A 19,060-nucleotide genomic window follows, 5' to 3' on the forward strand; every position below is an offset into this window, starting at 1 on the left:
ACTATTTTACAGGCATGTCCTGCTCACAGACCTTTCCTATCAGCAATGCACAGAGGAGCTCTTTCCAAGGGTGTCAGCTCTCAACTCAGATTTCAAAATGGGGAAGAAACCTTAATTTGCTTATCTTCAAACTACAGGCTTGTCTAGTCGGTCTACTGCTGTTCGGGCTGACTTACAAAATCACCTACCATTTAGATAGAGGTTTTTAGATGACATTGACACCTAGGTAAACCCCAGGCTTATAAATTGACAACATTTTGGTTATGGCATGCACATTTAAAACTATACTATCAAGTTACTGTTTAAGCACATAAACTCCATGTTAGAAATCTGGGTATTTCAAAATCCAGCCTCAGTTTTGCTCCTATGTAGTCACTTCCATACTAACCAATCTGCATGTCGTGCCACATAGTTTGCTTGAGCAGGGAAGTTAGACTAGATTACCCGTAGTGGTGTCTTCCAACCTCAACCATTCTGTATGATTCTGTGTAATTATTATAAAATATATAACATTTTAGCCTAAGAAACAGTCGCAAGGCCAAGCACAAGGCCACTTCGTTGCACTAAAAATCACTTACAATCCTTCAAAACCAGTGGCATCCCCTATAGCTTCATTTCACTTCACGATGAGGTACTGCTTCAGAGTTGGGAAAGCAAGAAGAGTCTATCACGACACCATGCCTCTAGAGATCTTCCACTCCATTTGCAATATGGTACTTTAATTCAGCTTATGTTCACCTGGCAAAAACTCACAGCTGAAAACTACGATGGTTGATACCATGTGTGAAGTTCCAACACAGAGACAACTTTCATACACAGGCTAAACCAAAGCTCTTAAAACAGGGAATTATTCTGGAAATGCTGACACATCTTTAACACTATGAGTGGGCGCCAATATAATACACACATTGTGTACACATATGTTGCTGTCTTCCTGGGAAGCTTAACTGAAAGCCCACATGGTTGATGTGGGACAGCAGGAATGCCTCTTTGAAAGCACTCATCCTGCTTATTCATAATACCTCAAATGAAACCCAAGGCATATGGTAAAATTATGCTGGTTCACAAAACAGCACTTATGGCAGTGAGCAATCCTTTCGAATCAAAACTACCCTTGATACTTCAGAAAAAAAACCCTACCTTGTTGAGAAATTAAACATAATATTAAATGTTTAAATAAAAACAAGTCTTAAAAGCTAGCATTTGAAGTAATCAACGCAGTTTAATAAATTGAGCTGCATCCATTACAAAAAGGCATATTTTGGTTGTCTTTTTTTGCTAAAGCATACACCCACAATAAAGGGTCAGACTCCCCAAAGAATAATGAAACAATACATGGACCATCTGCTGCAAATTGCAAATCCAGGAACAGAGTATATGCGAGTTCTCCTGGAATCACCATCACCTTTCCATTTTCTTTCACACCAGACTCTTGTCTTTGCTAAGCTTTTAAAAACAAGCACAAACAAAAAAGCTGCCACACAGGAAAGCTGTAGGAGCTTCCAGGCATGAATGTACAGGGTAAAGTGTGACATGACATGTCCTTTGAGGAATCTTATTCCTCTTGGCAATTCTAATCTATACGCCAGATTCCACTGCCAAATATTCTGCCTCCTGTTCATACAGCAAATGGCTGGCATTTATGGAACTCGTGTTCCACAAGGGTACAGAAGGATGTGACAGGTATCTTAAATATCACCTCCATGGATATCCAGAACTTAGTGTCTTCACAGCTGTCAGCTGATTTCACTGTAAGGCTTACTTGTCATTGTCACCCCACCTTATTTATGCACATCAAGCTTAAGGCAGTCAGAACTCCCCAGCAGCCTTCAAGCAAGTGTGAACCAGTAATTGCCCAAGGAAAAGATTGCCTTGGAAAGACTTCCTGCAGAGCAGAGGATTACCTGAAAAAGCAGCACAAGTAAACAGAGGAATGGTACATTTACCCTTCTTTTTCCTGACAGCTGTTTACAAACTGCTGTAGCAGATAGGATTCTTCTGTTCCATTATATATGAAGGATTGAACCACCAGAAACTTTTACCATGTTATGACAGATGCTGGGAGAAGGGTGCTGACTTTTTTTACTTCGTTTTTATTGAGTAAACGTAAGCCAAATGATTTCTCTAATGTTTTAGAGACTCATTTCTTCAGTAGCCATCACCTTTCCGGTGGCTGGGGGGGTTGGGCTTAGAGGATTCAAGAACAGCACTTATGTCAGAACGCCTTTCCGTCATCCACTCTAATAACAAGCTGCATTCCCAGAATCATGGATTTAACCAAGGACTGATTTTTAGAACAAATATCCAGATACCCTCTAAGTCCATTTAAAATTCATTTTAATGTTCTAACAAAGTATGAGTATATTTTTTTTTTTAAATTGACCATTACAATTTAGCATTAGTAACACTAAATTCATACAACACAAACAAATGAAAACTCTCAAACACACTCAGCCCTTTCAGAAGAGCACTTTGTATGGACCCTTTCTTTAAGCCACTAAGAAACCGGTGCATGGTGCTCAAACGTGTCTCTTCCTGGCATATGGCTTCATTAAAGATAATTTCAAAGTGACTGTCAGGATCCATGATCCTCACCTTCACAGCTTCCCTACCCCATTCTTCTCTCCATCCCAATGGCAGCAGAAAAAGGAGACAAAACAAACAACTCTTCCTCAGTGACACTTAAGACAATTTCATAACGGAAGATTCCTTTTAGACAATCATCTGTCAGACAGACAGGCGTGTAGATAATGAAACCACATATGCATAGACTGAAGAGCAGCTGCATACCAACTGGGTCGCCCGTGATCCATACTACTGAACACCTCCCAGATGAGCTCTGTCTTTTTACATTACAGCGCTCTGTAACTGATTTGAGGCCCGTTCCTCATAGGGCATTAATTATGGGGATTACCAGTAAAAGGAAACACATGAACAGGATGTTACATACTTTTTACTTGCTTTGAATCTTTGTCTATTTGCTACAGCTATGAATTAAGGAATAAGAAGGAGATGCAGAGTTCTGAACAAAATAATACAATATAGTCTTCCAAGTCTATGATCCTAAAGAAGCTCATTTAAAAAGCATACAGGGAGAGAGGATTTCAGCCTGCTGACATATGACTTCCTCAGCTAGACAAAACAAATTGACTCTATATGCCACATTTTCTGTATTTTCCCAATTGCAGCACAGAACATGTATCATTAAGTTGTAAAAACACTGAAGCATTGGCCACTGGGAATGAGCTGTCAGTAAGACACAGTTATGAAGTGATTAAAAATTCATATGCATTTAGAACATACACAAGGTTTTCTCAATGCTCCTGTCATCCGCCATTACCCTGCTGCTATATAGCCAAAAAGCATAATACAACTGTAAATAGTAGCCCTAAATACTACTCTTTATTCCAGGACAACCTAAAAGTGCTGTACTATGAATTAAATGTAATAATACTTAGACATAGAGTGACTTATGATGAGGTAACCAGCAAAAAGTAACCTAATGAGAAATAAATCATAGGTGTCCAAACTCCGTTCTAAGAAAAATACCAATACAGCCTATTGATGATGACCCACTCAGTGTTATCGAGATGACCTACTGACTGAATATGTGCTTTTCACATTTTAGTGTTTAAAAGCTGAACCTTAGAACATTTCATTACAAAAGCACTAGGGTGTGGGTTTGTTTTTCCCCCAATATTTTAAAAACACATACTTGGAAATATGAGTATAAAAAAAAAGATAACATAGACCGCTCCTTTATTGCTGGCATGTTCAGCAAGCAGATGTTCTTAACAGAGATTGTCACCACTTTTAATGGCCTCCTATTCTTCTCTGTTAATTCTGTCATCCTATATTGCCTTCTAAAGTGAAGCAGAACAACGTAAAAAACCAATGTGTCAGCACAGACACTGCATCAGTTATACTGTATAACCCTAGACACTGCATCAGTTATACTGTATAACCCTAGAGACAGAACTGTCATTAGGTTTATCACAAAGGAAATGAATATATAAACACATGTAAAGTCTACAAGACTGATTCACCTAACTGTGCTTTTTCAGAGCTTTCACACCTACATAGATAAGAATGTTACAGCACCTTAATTCAGCAGCATCATCATATGCACTTTCTACAGGTATAAATGATCATGTAAAGTGCAACAAGGGAAAGATGAGACCGTGTATTCCCTTTCACAACAAGCTGAACTCTGCTCAGATGTGACTGTCAACATCACATTACTTGCAAGGAAAAGTTTGAAAGAGACCCTGCATTAACACAGAAAATGCTGCCCAGTTTTGTAAGAGTTAAATGTAGAAGACAAATGAAGTGCACCCCTCTTCTACCAAACTAGATATGAATCCAGGATCTAAATCAAATGTAAGAATTTACAAACCATTATTCCTTCATTTAGGCTTCTCTGTGGTTTTAAACTCCTTGTCCTCCTCTGCAATCTGAATAAACACTTGCTTTTCAGTTAGTTTGGTACCAATACTTCCTTTGTTCTCATTTGGTAACACCGTCCCCCAGCAATGAAGATGATCAAACACATCTAACAAAATTAAAGATCACTTTGCAACAGCAGTCACACTGCCTGTTTGCATTAATGTTGAAAACAAGCCATCATAACCATTTGTAACCTCCACATGTTCTCACATGCCCTTTGCAACAAGACTTTGTTTTAAAGGTGCGTTTGTATAACATTCCTTGTTTAATTCCAAGGTCCTGCACGTGGGTCAGGGCAATCCCAAGCCCAAATACAGATTGAGAGCAGCCCTGATGAGAAGGACTTGGGGGTGTTTGCTGACAAAAAGCTCAACGTGAGCCGGCAGCGTGTGCTCACAGCCCAAGAGCCAGCTGATTGCTGGGCTCCATTGAGAGGAGCATGGCCAGCAGGTTGAGGGAGGGGATTCTCTCCTTCTACTCTGCCCATGTGAGACCCCACCTGGAGCACTGCTTCCAGCTCAGGGGCTCCCAACATAAGAAATATGTGGCCCTGTTGGAGCAAGTCCAGAGGAGGGTCACACAGATAATGACAGGGCTGGAGCACCTCTCCTCTATGAAGTCAGGCCAGAACCATCTTAACCTATCCAAATAAAATCATCCTGAATTAACAGTTTACACTTCCCAATCCTTCTCTTGATCAACAAAACCTCCTCTGTCTGGAGACACAAACAAGTTACAAGGCTAGCTAAGTTATAAACTACCTAACTTCCTGGAAACAAAACAGCAAGCTGTGGTATAAGATGAGGTAATTCAAAGTAGGGTAAGCTACTTCTCACTTAACACAGGACAGGAGTACTGCTACTGTGCTGCAGCTGACTTAACTGAAATCCATCCCGATGCTTACTTACCCTTGTAACTTCTTATCAAGCCTGTACTTTGAGAATAAAGAGGGAATAGGCTAGAAACTTCAACAGTAGAAAGGTCTCTACCTACAAATGCTGTGTCCTTTCCATGTGCCAGTTCAGGACTTGATTGAAGAACCATTAACTGACCTCAGCTGTCAACAGACTTAAGGCAGAGAAATGGAATATATTATAAATCCACTAATCAACCTGAACAGTAACAAAGAAGAACCTGATTCGGCACTTGAACCACACCTATAAGACCTCCCTAGAAGACATACAGAACATAAGAATTCCACGCTATCAATACACTAAATTAAGCTGTGAAGTCTAGAAACAAGCAAAACACCGAATGCACAGATAGGCAAGAGAATTTACTGAGACCTTCTCTATAGGAACAGGAGTGGTTTTGTGATCCCCTAGAGATGCTTCCTTGACTCCGACTTTCCCTACATACACACCTCTTTACACATCAAGCCCCAAAACACCTCAGCTCTTGCAATCTTCATCTGTTCTGCTCACTATTGAAGAAATATCCATTTCTCACATTATCTTCCTCTTCCACTTCTGCAGTGCCACTTAAATGCATGCAGCCAACCAATTCTGGCTGAACCAAGCAGCATTTAACTGATTATTAAAAACAAACATAAACCCTGGTTTTACACTTTCCTCTTCTCTGCACACAAAGAGCACATAGCAGAAGGCAGAGAATACTGAAACAGACAGCGAACAAGTTCCATCTGAAGACATACTCTTCCACAGACACAATTTAAAGGCAAGCACAAGAAAACTCACATTTGTCTCCATTACTAAGAAGTAGTTGTGTTAGCCCTGAAGACGATGTCTAGCATCTTGAATGAATCTAAAATGTACACTCCCCATTGCTCCTTTACTCCTTCTCTAGTCTTGCTACTTTAACTTCAGTGCTTGATTTCTACACCTGGCTAACATATTTGTTTGAAAACACTACCAGTCTACCCAGTTTTGATTTTTTCCCTGGACACATAATTTTGGAATGCAGCAAGAAAAAGGAAGTCTGGACTTGACAGAAATAATGTTTTCCAGCTTTAGTCCACTTCCCAATAAACAACAAAGGGGACAGGAAAAAAAAAAACCACCTCAACCAAAATCCCAGACCCTCAAAGACACAGAAAGACTTTTAAGAAAAGCAGATGTACCTGAATCTGAAAACTTAATAAGCCTGTATTAATAACCTTTAAAAAGTAAAACGTGTGACCCCAAAAAAACAACTTTAGAACACTTCATACGCAGAAAAACTGAAGCGCAGCCTAAATCTAGCACAGTTTACCAAATTTATTAAACATCATCTCTTACTTCACTAAGCAAGAGGACTATGGGAGGACATAATTTGATACCAGACATCATACCCTGAAGGTAGATGCAATTAATAAACAACAAACAAGCTTGCAAGCTGTATTTTCTCTGCTTAGCAAGACTCATCCCACAGAGTACAGAATGAAAGCGCCAACTACTCTCAAACATCACGTGTGTTTGACATGGAACCCAGGAGAGAGGCAACACTATCACAGTATAAACTTTTGTTTGTTGTATATGTCATTTCTACATAATCTAACTTAGCTTGCTTCATCCACAGGATCTTCAGGAATTAAAATTCATGATAAATTCTTCACAATAGAGCAACTTTTGTGTCATCATCAGGCAAATAAAATCACATTTATTTTGGCACTGGTTCCACACATCCTAAGTGTGCCATCACTATAGAAGTTAAAGATTATTCAATAATGCTAATAAGGTCAAAAGTATACCAATCAAATACAGAGAGAGAATGCTTTCAAATGCAGCCTGAAAAAAAGGTTTCTCCTTTTCATGATGACTTTTTATCCAGAAACCAGAGAGACACTAACACAAAACAAAACAGAAATGTAAGACTGAAAACCACAGATAAGGGCCAGGTGTCAACATGAAAGGTTTTTGGTTTGCCTTTTCTGAAAATTGACTGCACATCAATTTGGACATTCATTTTAGAACCATCTGCAAAAACATGTATTTAAGCAATTTGCATCATAACCCTAAATAACGTACTCGGGTTAACGCAGATGTATTTGGAAGCAACGAAGATAAAAACATTTAACAGCTTCTTTTACTAACTTCCCAAAAATTAACATGATTATGTATGTTGAAGCACTGCTGAGCAAACAACCACCTAGGCACAGGGCTCAGCAAACAAGCACTCTTTCATTGAACTTCAAACTAGGATACACACATTGGTGATAAAACATCACCAGTAGATGAAGGATGGTGCACTGAAGTTCAAAGATGTAGACTTCAACTTACAATGGCAGGACACATGAAGTGCTGAAACAATGCTTACTCTTTTTGTTTGCTTGCTTAAGCATTTTGACAGACAGAATGCAGATTCTGTAGGAAACGCAGCAGTTTTAGCGCAGCAGAAACATTTCTATTGTACTCCTTTCCTCAAGCTTGGAAATCCACCTGACAGGCAAAGTAAGAGTTGTCACCTTCTGAAATACCAATTTAGAGACCCTGAACCAGTTACTGTGATTCAGTGCACTTCATTACTATGTTTTAAAATCCTTCCTCTCCAATCATCTCACAAGAACGGCCCAAATAAATGACAGTAAATACGCTAACTGCACCTTCCTCAAAACCAGTTTGCTTCACAGAAGACATCCTTGTATCACCACTGCTGCCTTTATGCAGGAAATGAAGTGGGTAATTGCAAAGAGAAAAGCAACTCTACCAGCTAGATACAGTTTCTCAGACAGTCTGAGTGACTGTACGCAGCATGTAGCAGACTGTTTTGAAAAACTGACACTGAAACTGGCTTTAATTTATTGCTAACTGTAAGCAAAGCCGTAAGTAAATCTGGGTTTCATACAACATAGGGAAGTCAAAATAAAACCTGTTTACATAATGCAACTGTTTATGTCAAATTTCCCTTAGCATAAAAAGCTCCTATTTCCTCTGCAACACAATGACTTCTGCACATACAAGAAATGGGGTAATAAAAAAAGAACCCATAGGCTCAGAGCTGAGCAATTTTTCCAGGGGTTCTGGAAAGAACGCATCTACAGTGAAAAGTGTTCCTTTATATACTTCTGAATCCAAGCAGAAGTCTTTACTTATCGCTAAAATAATTCAAACAGTGCACTTTGCTCCTCCTAGGCAAATTGCTCCAAGTATATTTGCAACTGGACAGTCTTTACATACTTTAAAGAAAAATCCTTTGACATTAGGCAAGCTTCAGACACCCCATCAAGCACAGGAGACTACTGGAATATACTGAATAGCTATAATCATGGCTAAAAATCTGTAAGGAACATATGTATAAATCAAACATAACAGCAGTGACATTTACAAGAAGGTAGGCATTTCACTGCTTCTGCCAACACTTTCACCAGCTGTAAAACTATACTGCAACCCTGCCTCTGAGCTCAGGTGCAGACAGAATGGCAGGGATTCAATCCTCCCTTCGCTTCCTCTCTATCTCCCACCCCTCACCACCTCCTTTAAAAAGGGGATCTCTGGAAACAGTGTCATATCTTGTATTTTAAGAGATTTAAAGCTATACCACACATGACAGAGTCTAATTGCCACAATACTACTGCACCCTTGCTAAAATGAAACTGCAGATTTGCAGAAGGTTCTTGAAATATCATTTTTTAAATGTCAGGCAACAAAATCAAGTATTAAAACTCTCCTCACTCACCAGCAAGAGTACACAAAGCAGACGTTAATCCCCGTTATTAAAACGGAACCCCTGCAAATCAGGAATCCGTTAGGTTTCCGAAAAGGCTTCTCTGCACCAAACTAACATTATCATCACCTTATGCCAACATCACATGACATCTCAGAAACATGAACATTGTTTTGCTCCATTTCGTAGCTTGTAGAAGCTGTAAGTCAATATTCACCATGGCTCCCACAGTTCTAAGAACTGGAGTAGGGAGATCAAGCTCAATCCAAGTAACAGTCACTCACTCTCTGCCAGAGGGAAAACTACGTATTGTAAGGTGCTGTGAATAAGTAATTACAATTAAATGAATGTTTTATGAAGGAAATGCACTTGGTTTTAAAGGTCACAAAGTGACAGGTAAGAGCACACAGTGGAACAAACCCAGCAAATGACTGATTGACCTGCAGGGTCAATGAATCCAAATAATAAACATTTCTGCTCTCTAAATAATTAAAAACATCAGAACACCATGACTGCAGATAAACAGCGTTAAGAATGCAGACAAGCCAGACAATCTACTCCATATTCAAATATTTCACCTACCTGTCCTGTGACTGCTCCTCATACATTCTTTCCTTCCCTTCCTTGAAGAGTCTTATAGCCCGTTTAGATTTCTTCATGAGGCTGTCGATGTAGATTTTAAAATACTCATTCTCACTGAGCTGTGCGAGTTTCTGGTTGTCATCGTATTTGCTCAGGATAAGTCGTAAATGTTGGTAAGTGTCAGGTAAAATGTCAAGTATGTAAGGTGGGCTGTTTTTCAGTTGAAGCTTTGGGTTTTGGCACAATCTCACCTATAAGTGAAAACAAGAGAACGTAAAAGATATGTTGAGGCAAAAACTGATCTGACATCTTAAAATGAACAGATGTAAGCATCTCCTCTAATCTTCAAGCACAAACAATCAAATTAAATCCTACTTCATTTATATTACACAAAACTCCAACATAGTCTCTAATGTCAAAGGACATAAAATTTAACTTAATTCTTTCACATCTACAAAAAGCAAATAAGCTTACATAGCTGGGGGTTCTGCATTTAAAGCAAGATTGTATTTGCCTGCCTATTATATGCTAAGGAGCATATTATTAAAATAGAATATGCAGCTAATACCAAGAACAGTACTTCCATATGGATCTGTTTGCTGCAGGTGAACTTCCCTATGGATGTTTAAATGTCTATTAAGAGCTGACCTTATAAATTACCTTCTCACCTGCTGGCTCTCTCTTTATCCAAGAATATAACCTCTTGGAACCTACAGGAATTTTAAGTTTGAAAGGTGTACGCATATGAAAATGGTCTGAACTATGCCACTGATTCAAGAGATGTTAGTTATGACACACAGAACTTAAGTCACTCACAAGCAAGTATTATAAACCAGGAAACAAAACATTATACACCCAGTGTTTTCCAGTTCATGGCCATAATAAAAGGTAACTTAATGAACTCGGAATCATTATGCTTCTACACAGCACAAAAATCAATTTAGTAACAGATACTAGAGAAAAAGCTTCAGATGAATGGAACACCTTTATATGAATCTACTCTCCACTATAATGCTTATGAAAGAAGGTGGTACTGTTTCCGTTTCCTGAACATACACAAGGTTAGAGTAATTATCACCTGGCTACCTAGATTCTCCGGTAGTTTGTTCTTTGATGTTCTGTTCTAGAAAGCAAAAGAGATCAAAACTAACAGGTAGGTTTTGAGTGCTATTCTACTGAGCTGTCCGCACCCCGCTAAAACACTGCAGAGGGACACGTTGTAAATGTGTGTGCAGCTGTACATATGCAAATACTTTTGACAAAATTAAGTCCTTATGGTACTCAAGTTTCACAGGTATCATTTGGAAATTGCCACGTTATATATTAGTGACTTTGACATTCTTTTGACATAACTAAGGAGGCTGCAAAAACATCTTAATACTGCTGAAAGCAGATTCCTATTCCTACTAGTATATCAACTTCAGAAGAGTGCAGTCTTGAGCATTCTGGGGTGCAGGGAGGGAAGGGATAGACACAGACTTGTATCCTATAACATTCACATCTAAACTCAAAGCTGTATCAATATTGCTGACCCATCCTTCAATTTCTAGATCTAAACCATTACGAAGTTCACTGTCTTAATACTGTTGCCACTAACAGACCTTCATGTAGCACAATCAGCAAAGCAAACACATTATTCTTCCCTTTTGAAACAAGCATGAAAACACACCAGGCAATCAGGTTTAGGTTAATGGGGGTCACAACTGGAAAAATAGAGATAGAAGAGCAGACAAAAGCCCTAAAAAGTTTTACAAAACAAGAAGTCTAGTCATGACTTTCACAATAGCTCCCCTCATTTCACTGATCACTTGTCACTTCAGTCATTTGCATTAATTCTTTCACCTGCTTGACCAAGTAATGGATCAGGAACACCCTTCTGACGTGTTGTACAACAGACAGTCCTTCCCACAGATTTACAATCTCAGAAATTTACAATCTCAGTAGGAAACAGAAAGCACAGCAGGTAGATGCTGGCAAATACGCATATGAGCGTAACACAGTTCAACACGCTAAAGAGTGGTTCCGGGCACTAGCAGTTAAGCATTTCTAGACCTAAACACCAAAGTTTCAAGGCAAGCTCTAACTCTAAAATAATTCAGTGGCTCATAAAAGAATTATGCCCAAGTTGAGGAGGAAACTGGAAGGAAACAACAACAGAAAAAAAAGTAAAGCATAAAGATGTCTGCTCATCTCTTCATCAGGTGACAAAGTCTGGAATTCACTCTGTAACTGCACCAGTGAGACAGTAAGACTCTGAAAAATAACCTGTTTATATTTCATGTGATAAAGATTCTCTTATCAAGGTTCAAGTTGTGGATTAGGAGATGCCTGAAGCAGCATTCTCAAAGAATGAAGGTTGGATATGATGGCATTCTTCCAAGGTCAGAAAAACAAGCTGAACTTATTGATACACAAAAATAGCAAGGCCTCAATGAGAGATTTAGGTGAATGGATGGATAGGAAAGATTCAGACACAACTTTTATAAGAGCAGTTCAAGTGGAGTTGTCTGAGTGAAGGCAGGATGATGGTGTCACCCCAGAAGATCAAGAAAGGTTCTAACAGAGACTTAAGGAGATTAAACATTTTCTTTTAGTTATGCTGAAGTTCAGCTGACAGAACTCAAAGAGATTTTAGAAATACGAGGAAAGATTTTGGTTTTTCATGTGCAGATAGGAAAATCACCCATGCAGAGGCATCCATGAATTTCTTTTTGTAGAAGAATTACAAGAACGGGAATCCCAAGGGCAGAAGGGAAAACCTTTCTGAAAAACACACACTCTTCACCTACACTTCTGGTCTCTGTAATTTCTGATTTAGTGAACACTTGGAACAAGATGGACATTCTTCCCAAGGCCAACTCTGGATGACACAAATCCATACCACTGATCAGGCACTGCAACCTTCTGGAGCAACAAGCACAGGGGAAAAGGAAGTAAAAGAAATCTGAAGAGAGGGAAACATTTATTCAGGGGGGGGAAAAGTCAGCAATGAGAACAGACCACAGCAAAAAAGGCTGCAGCCATTTGAATTGCTTATTTAACTTAAATATCACGAAAAAAGAACTGATTCTCTTTCTGAGAGTCTATCTTTTGAATCAGATAAGGAAACATGCAGACTGTAAGCTGTTTTATATATTAGAAATACCATTAAAGATACAAAAGCAACAGGAAAAAGCAAATTGTTTATGCTGGTTGCTATATTTTCAACAGATGGCCCATTCAACTACACAAAAAAGAACATCCAGTAATAAAGAACTAGTTTCTCTTACAGATGTTCTACAGTCTCCCTCAGTTCAGTATCACGACATAATCACACAGACATCAAAACAGGATCCTGTGGTTGTCGTGTTTTACAAGACTTCACCTGCTCAGTTTACAGGCATACATACAGCACAGCACTAGAACCTTCACCTTAGAAGAAGCCTCTAAGAAGGCTTCTACTCTTCTACAGTAGAACTCAAGCTTATGCATTCTGCCTGAAAAAATGTTAATATTTAGTTCAAGTCAGTGATCCAGTGAAGCAGTACAAGGCTTTTCTCCACTTTACAGAGTACACAAGGCTTCAGTCCAAAGGAAGTAAGTTTGTAAAGAGATGGCTGGTAAACCATATGGTTTCCAGAGTCAGGATGTCCTGACACATACCACAGCAGTTCACAATTAAAAGTAAGCAATAAGAAATGACATCTGCTGACGCAAAAGATTTACCAATACACCAGAAGTGGCACACATACCTTTCTTCAAAGGGAAACAGGATTCAAGAGGAAAAGGGGAAAAAAAAACCCAACCAAAAATAAAGACCCCTATATTGCACTTTCCAAAGCAACCCTCGGCAACGCTTTAGGAGCGGACATGAATCATATCACTGTGTGATTTGTGTATTGTTATGACTGGAAGTAAGCACGTATATATTTAGCAGGCATTCAGTCTAAAAAAAATGAAACCCAGTCAGTCAGCAAGTTACTAAGAAATCTCTCTCTCATTGAGGTAAACAGAAACAAATCTACAGTCCTTTCACTACCTCACTCAGGGTAAAACCAAGTACTTACTCCAGAACCACAGAAGCAATAGAGTGCAATTCTAACTGTGAAGAGCTAAGGCATTATCCTAACCTACCAGAAACAGATTCCGAAACTGTTAACTTGGTAACTTCCAGACAAGCTTACTGTAACGTCTATGGATGTAAAACACATCTCCCTTTCCAACACCTGTCCAGCCCCCCCCCCCCCCAAATAAATAAATACGCTACTCATGACATCTTTGAAGATATCTAACATAAATTATATGGCGTTAATTCCATGGCCTCTTCAGAAATGAGAGTGATGGATGCCTATTGTATGTAGACAATGAATTTCCCCCAGAAACCTGTATCTTCTGTTCACTTTTTAAAGCAAACAATTACATTGAAAGTCCTGGTCTCATTTGACAAAAGAACTTTTGTTCAAGCAACATATAGAAGCCCTAACACAATCTGTTTAAGCACCTAATGCTAGTCAAAGACAATACAAGGAACAGCTAAAACAGAGTATGTAATGAGTAGGACATCCGCTAAACACTGTTTTCAGCCACAGTGAGCAGACTGGATCAGAGCAGCAGCGCTTGCACAGTTCAAAACTGTCTACTGACCAAGGATTTTCTGCCAGGCAGTCCAAAAAAAGACAAAGTAAACACTCTGACACACCACAGGCAGCACAAAGATAGCTCTGCAGTCAGAAACTGGAACAATTCTCCAGAAAGCTACAACACACAATGCTACCAACAATAAATTCTGAAGAGCTTAATCAGGAAGATGCTAACCAGGAAAACTGATGAAATCTGAACATCTGATGAAGTCTGAAATCTGCTTCATCATATTTCTTCCTGGCAAAAGTTACCTTATCTGCAACGTGTTTTATTTTCCACAGAAAGATGGAAAGATGGGTTTCTTTCTGAAAGAGCCTTCTCATCAAAACACAGAGGTGACCGATTACTGATCTTTTCAACTGAGAATACTGTAAGTGCTTGTTCGACACCTACCACATTGCAACTGAGCCATATGTTCCCAAACTTGAGGAATAAGCACTAATAATACCGATACAACATATGCACAAGGACTGCTGATTTTGTATGGTCATTTATACTTTCTTCTGATAAGAAAGAGAGAAGCTTTGAATTATTTGTTTTAATTTTTATGTCCTGTATGCACTGTGGAAAAAGAGTAAAACTTCCTATCACTTTTGACCAGGTGATACACTAAAAAATACCACAGTTAGAACTGACCGCTGTCTTTTGTCTTTTCTAGATCCCTTGTGGAACAATGCCATGCAACTGATGTGGAAGTTTACACATTCGTGTAACTATTACAGAACAACCAACGTATTTTGAGCTACTGTGCTCTGTGTACTCACTTAGATGCTGTTGAGAACTTTGATGTCTGCAAATGTTAATTTAAAGAAAACCACATTACTAAGTTAGTAAAAGCTGTATTACCTCCAAGTCAACAGTATTAGACACATTCTAATTCGCTCTTAGACAATTATTAAATAGCAAGTCAAACTGCCATCCCCATTTATATAGTCAGAGTCAAAACAACTGGGTGGGTCATGAGAGAGTGCACAAACAGTTTAGACTAGTGTTAAACTTCACAGAAGCAAATACAATCATTTTCAGGCCCACTGCATAAGAGTACTAAAAAGTGATTAAAAGCTGCTGAAATATTCCTGGTTTAAAAAAAAAAAATCCTGTTCAGAATGCATCACAGTTTTATTGTCTTGAAACCCAGAATAGTGAAGTGTGCACAAATAGTATTGCCAACTCTACACAGCCAGAGCAGTAAATTAACTACTCCCATGTTAACATAATAGGCATTCTCTCCCAAAGTTTTTCCTCAAGATAATCATTATTCTCTGATGATAATACACAGCTAGTTTCTAGGCTTTAAAATCATTAGTTTAGAATCTCAGCAGAAAACATAAAAACATCCCATGTAATTTACACAGGGTTTAAAGAAAGACCTGGAGTTATTTGTTAACAATGGTTTTACTTATTTATAGGATGCGAACTTTCCAAAACACACGTCCTGTTTCAAACCCAGTAATTTGCTTGCTAGAAATTTAGAGACACATGGTCAACTTGCTTATATGATGCTAGCACTAGAAAGCAGGCTTGCCTTTGAAACCATAAAAGGAATATTATCCTTTGCACTGCAAAGGAACTTACAAAAATATTTTGGGTTCTTAATGGTAAAGCTACTGTTCAGCCACAAGAACAGCAGCAGGGAAACTGGCCATTGATGCTAATAGTTTACCTTCTTTTAATAATGCATTTGAAATTGTGAATTCATATAAAACAAGACACAACAGTAAACCCCAGAAAGTACAAATCCCAGTGGATGAAGTATAAAAGGGAACACGCAGATAAAGCACATATAGACAGATAACAATCTGTATTCACTGATTATTTAGAAGATTTTCTTTTTTTTTTAATATCTAATTATTAGTAGTCCTTGCAAACAGGGCTCTTACCAGGAGAACTACCCCAACTACCCCAGTTCTGTCCTGTTAAGGAACTCTTTCAAAACCCTTGATTTTTTCAAACTGGTAACAGAAGCTTAAAGACAAGACACTTCTTCAGAACTGCAACCTTCTGCCTATTCTAACAGCTGAAGCACCAGCCCATAGAAAACAAACATTACCATGAAATCTGAACAACTCCAAAGCATGACATACAGTCAATTCTACAGAAAGAAGTTGGCATTGTATCTAAGTAGCCAGAACTTTTACATATACCATAAAAACACTTTCATATTATAGTTCTTATAGAGTAGGCATATTTATAGAACTGGCTAATCCCTTTTTGTTGAAAACAAATCATTCATGCAGAAAATTTCATTTGCCAAAGAAGGAAGTTACACAAAGAAATGAAGGAAAAGTAAAGAATGATAACTTTAAGAAAGAAAGAAATGTAAACCAGGAAATTTGAGCTCTGCCCCTAGTTTTTAAGGCCACTCTTTTCTCATCTTTTGGTCAGGATAAGAGTTTTGCTTTATTTTCATTCCCCCTTTCCCTAACATCTGTAGGGGAAAACTTAAGCTACCTAGTTCAAACAAAAAGATGGCTATCACAGCTACTATAGTTAAAGAATAAACAAGGATAATGACTATTATTACAACAAGGAAAATAGGCCTCAAAGCCACAATGTTACCATGGGTGGCACCCCAGTGACTTTGCAGAGCCTACTGCCTTCGCTAGGTATTAATTTAATCAGTGACCCACCAGAGAAATCAGACATAGGACATGCTCTAGAAATGGGATTTGAAATTAGAGTTGATCGAGCAGGTTTCTATTTCTGATTTTAATCCCTAGTTTTGTTCTAGGCAGAGGAGAAAATGACCTTCCTGTGCCTACTGCCACATAAGGCTAAGAGACTTAGATTTGTTTGCCAACATATTAAATTTGCTCATACACATCCTTCCACTGTAAGTACCAAATGCTAAAAACTCAAGCAGCAAGCTACAGCATTCTTCACACTATGACATCATCCTGTCTGGTATACTTTAATATCATTTGGAAATACAATTTGATTAACTGAGAGCAGTTTAAAGAGGATACATTAAAGATCCAAATTGAGGACACTTATCCACTAAAATGAAAAAGCAAGCTCATCCCAACATCAGGCCTACAGAACAGACCTTACTGGTTGTTCCAATGCTCTGCTGTAACAGTGACAGTTACACAAACAGTAATACAGTTACCCTCTATTCGCTGAATAAAAGCAATCCACAGGTCCAAGCAGTGGGGTAGCCATGAATACTGAAGCCAATCAGTGGATAACCTTGCCATACAGATTCATAAACGGCCTGACACGGGGTTGGCGGGAGGGATGAAGTAGTACATTCCCCACGTGGTTTCAACAACAACAAAGTGGATTCCTGGTTTCCAAGCGGAAAACTTCCTTCTACTGAAGAGCGCCTGCTTCCAAGTATTTATAATAGCAGTTCCTACTACAAGATGCTCGCTGTTTACAGCATCCTGATCATTAACAGGGAAATGTCAACAAAGTCTTTGTGATAGTACCCATTTCTATCAAGGTTGGTTTTTAAGTCCATAAACATCATCAGAAATTCTGGTAAAAATACAAATGCCACTCTTAAAGCATCAAAAGGAAAGCATTCAAGGATTCAATCAAATACTTGAGGATCACCACTTGTCACAGCATATTACATGAAATAATCTCCAGTGTCAGTATAACTACTATGAACTTTAAGAAACGTTAAACATCTGCATTTTGCAAGAGCCACGCGGAAAGCAAACAGCTGCAACAGAGAATCACCAAGTTATAACTTTTTTCCTTGAAGTCATAACTTTCTTGCCGTACAGACCCAAGGCTAACAGGTAGCATTCCTCCCTCCCCAGCAGTTTCAAGAGGCAGCTCTCAAGCAGCACCGCCTACGCAGAGTGCCGGCCTGAACCTCCTAAAGAGTTTTCCGTGTTGCAATTAAACTGTTCCTACCATTGGTAAGAAACTCTCCTAGTTTATCTATCACCATATAAGCTGACATTTTGTACAATACTAAACAAAATCTATCAGGCTGGTGCAGAGGACCATAAGATGCAAAAAACCATGGTCTATCCCCCACTTCCTGAAAAATGAGTGTTAGTACAGTGTATTTCGAGTTTCAAAATGAAGAGTAGAAGTACTTAAAAATCATTAAAATGCAGAACACATGCTTAAAAGAGAGGCGTGCCATACTAATCTGTTTACTAAACTGACAAGAGTGACATCCCCCAGTCCCCACGCACATTCCTAAAAGCACAAACATATCTATGTTGCCATCATGGGCATGTCTCACAGGACGATTAGCTGAACTTCAGTTTCATACTTCAGAGGTCTTGTTTGCAGACTAACAATGTGATCCAACACGAAACACACAGAATATGTGATTACAAGTTTAAGTTAGGCAGCTTCTCGTTAGGACAGCTCTTCAAGTTTGAGTCATTTTAAAGGCTCTGAAAATAACAATACCCTGAGGCAAACACACACATTTGTTTTCCCTTCACAAACCAAGATTAAAAAAAACCCAAAAAACACGTAGCCAGAGGCCATAGGGAGAAGGAAAAAAAAGAGAGAGACAAATGGTGCTCAAATAACCTAAAACATAAGTCCCCTCACTTCCCGAGGCACACCGAGCACAGCAGCTTGAGTTGCAGGAAGACACCGCTTCCCTATGTGTGGCTATTTAAATAGCCCCATTCTTCACCGTGCGTACGGAGACACTCACCACTTTGTCCATAAGCTTCCAGGTCTTTTCCACAGTCCTCCGGTCGGCAGCTGCCTGCTTAGGGGGGCCCACAGCATCCTGAATGGCATCAATGAAGCCCAGGATCCGTCCCTTGCGCGGGTTCCGGCCGTTGAGGGAATTGGCCATCTGGGTGCCAGGCTGGCCGCAACGACA

At 39.0% G+C, this 19,060-nt stretch overlaps 1 protein-coding gene across 4 annotated transcripts in view; it reads right to left on the minus strand.

Annotated features, from left to right (window-relative positions):
- CBLB (Cbl proto-oncogene B) overlaps positions 1-19,060 on the minus strand; it is a 121,488-nt gene that overhangs the window by 101,647 nt on the left and 781 nt on the right. For all 4 annotated transcript variants that reach the window (XM_065675937.1, XM_065675936.1, XM_065675935.1 and 1 more), the window contains exons 2-3: positions 18,887-19,045; positions 9,631-9,881 (exon numbers count right to left, since the gene is read on the minus strand). In XM_065675937.1, coding sequence (XP_065532009.1) covers positions 9,631-9,881; positions 18,887-19,033 — 398 coding nt within the window. In that variant the 5' untranslated portion in view covers positions 19,034-19,045. The remainder of the gene's footprint in view (positions 1-9,630; positions 9,882-18,886; positions 19,046-19,060) is intronic.

Source organism: Lathamus discolor, chromosome 4 (genome assembly GCF_037157495.1).
Source record: "Lathamus discolor isolate bLatDis1 chromosome 4, bLatDis1.hap1, whole genome shotgun sequence".
NCBI lineage: Eukaryota > Metazoa > Chordata > Aves > Psittaciformes > Psittacidae > Lathamus > Lathamus discolor.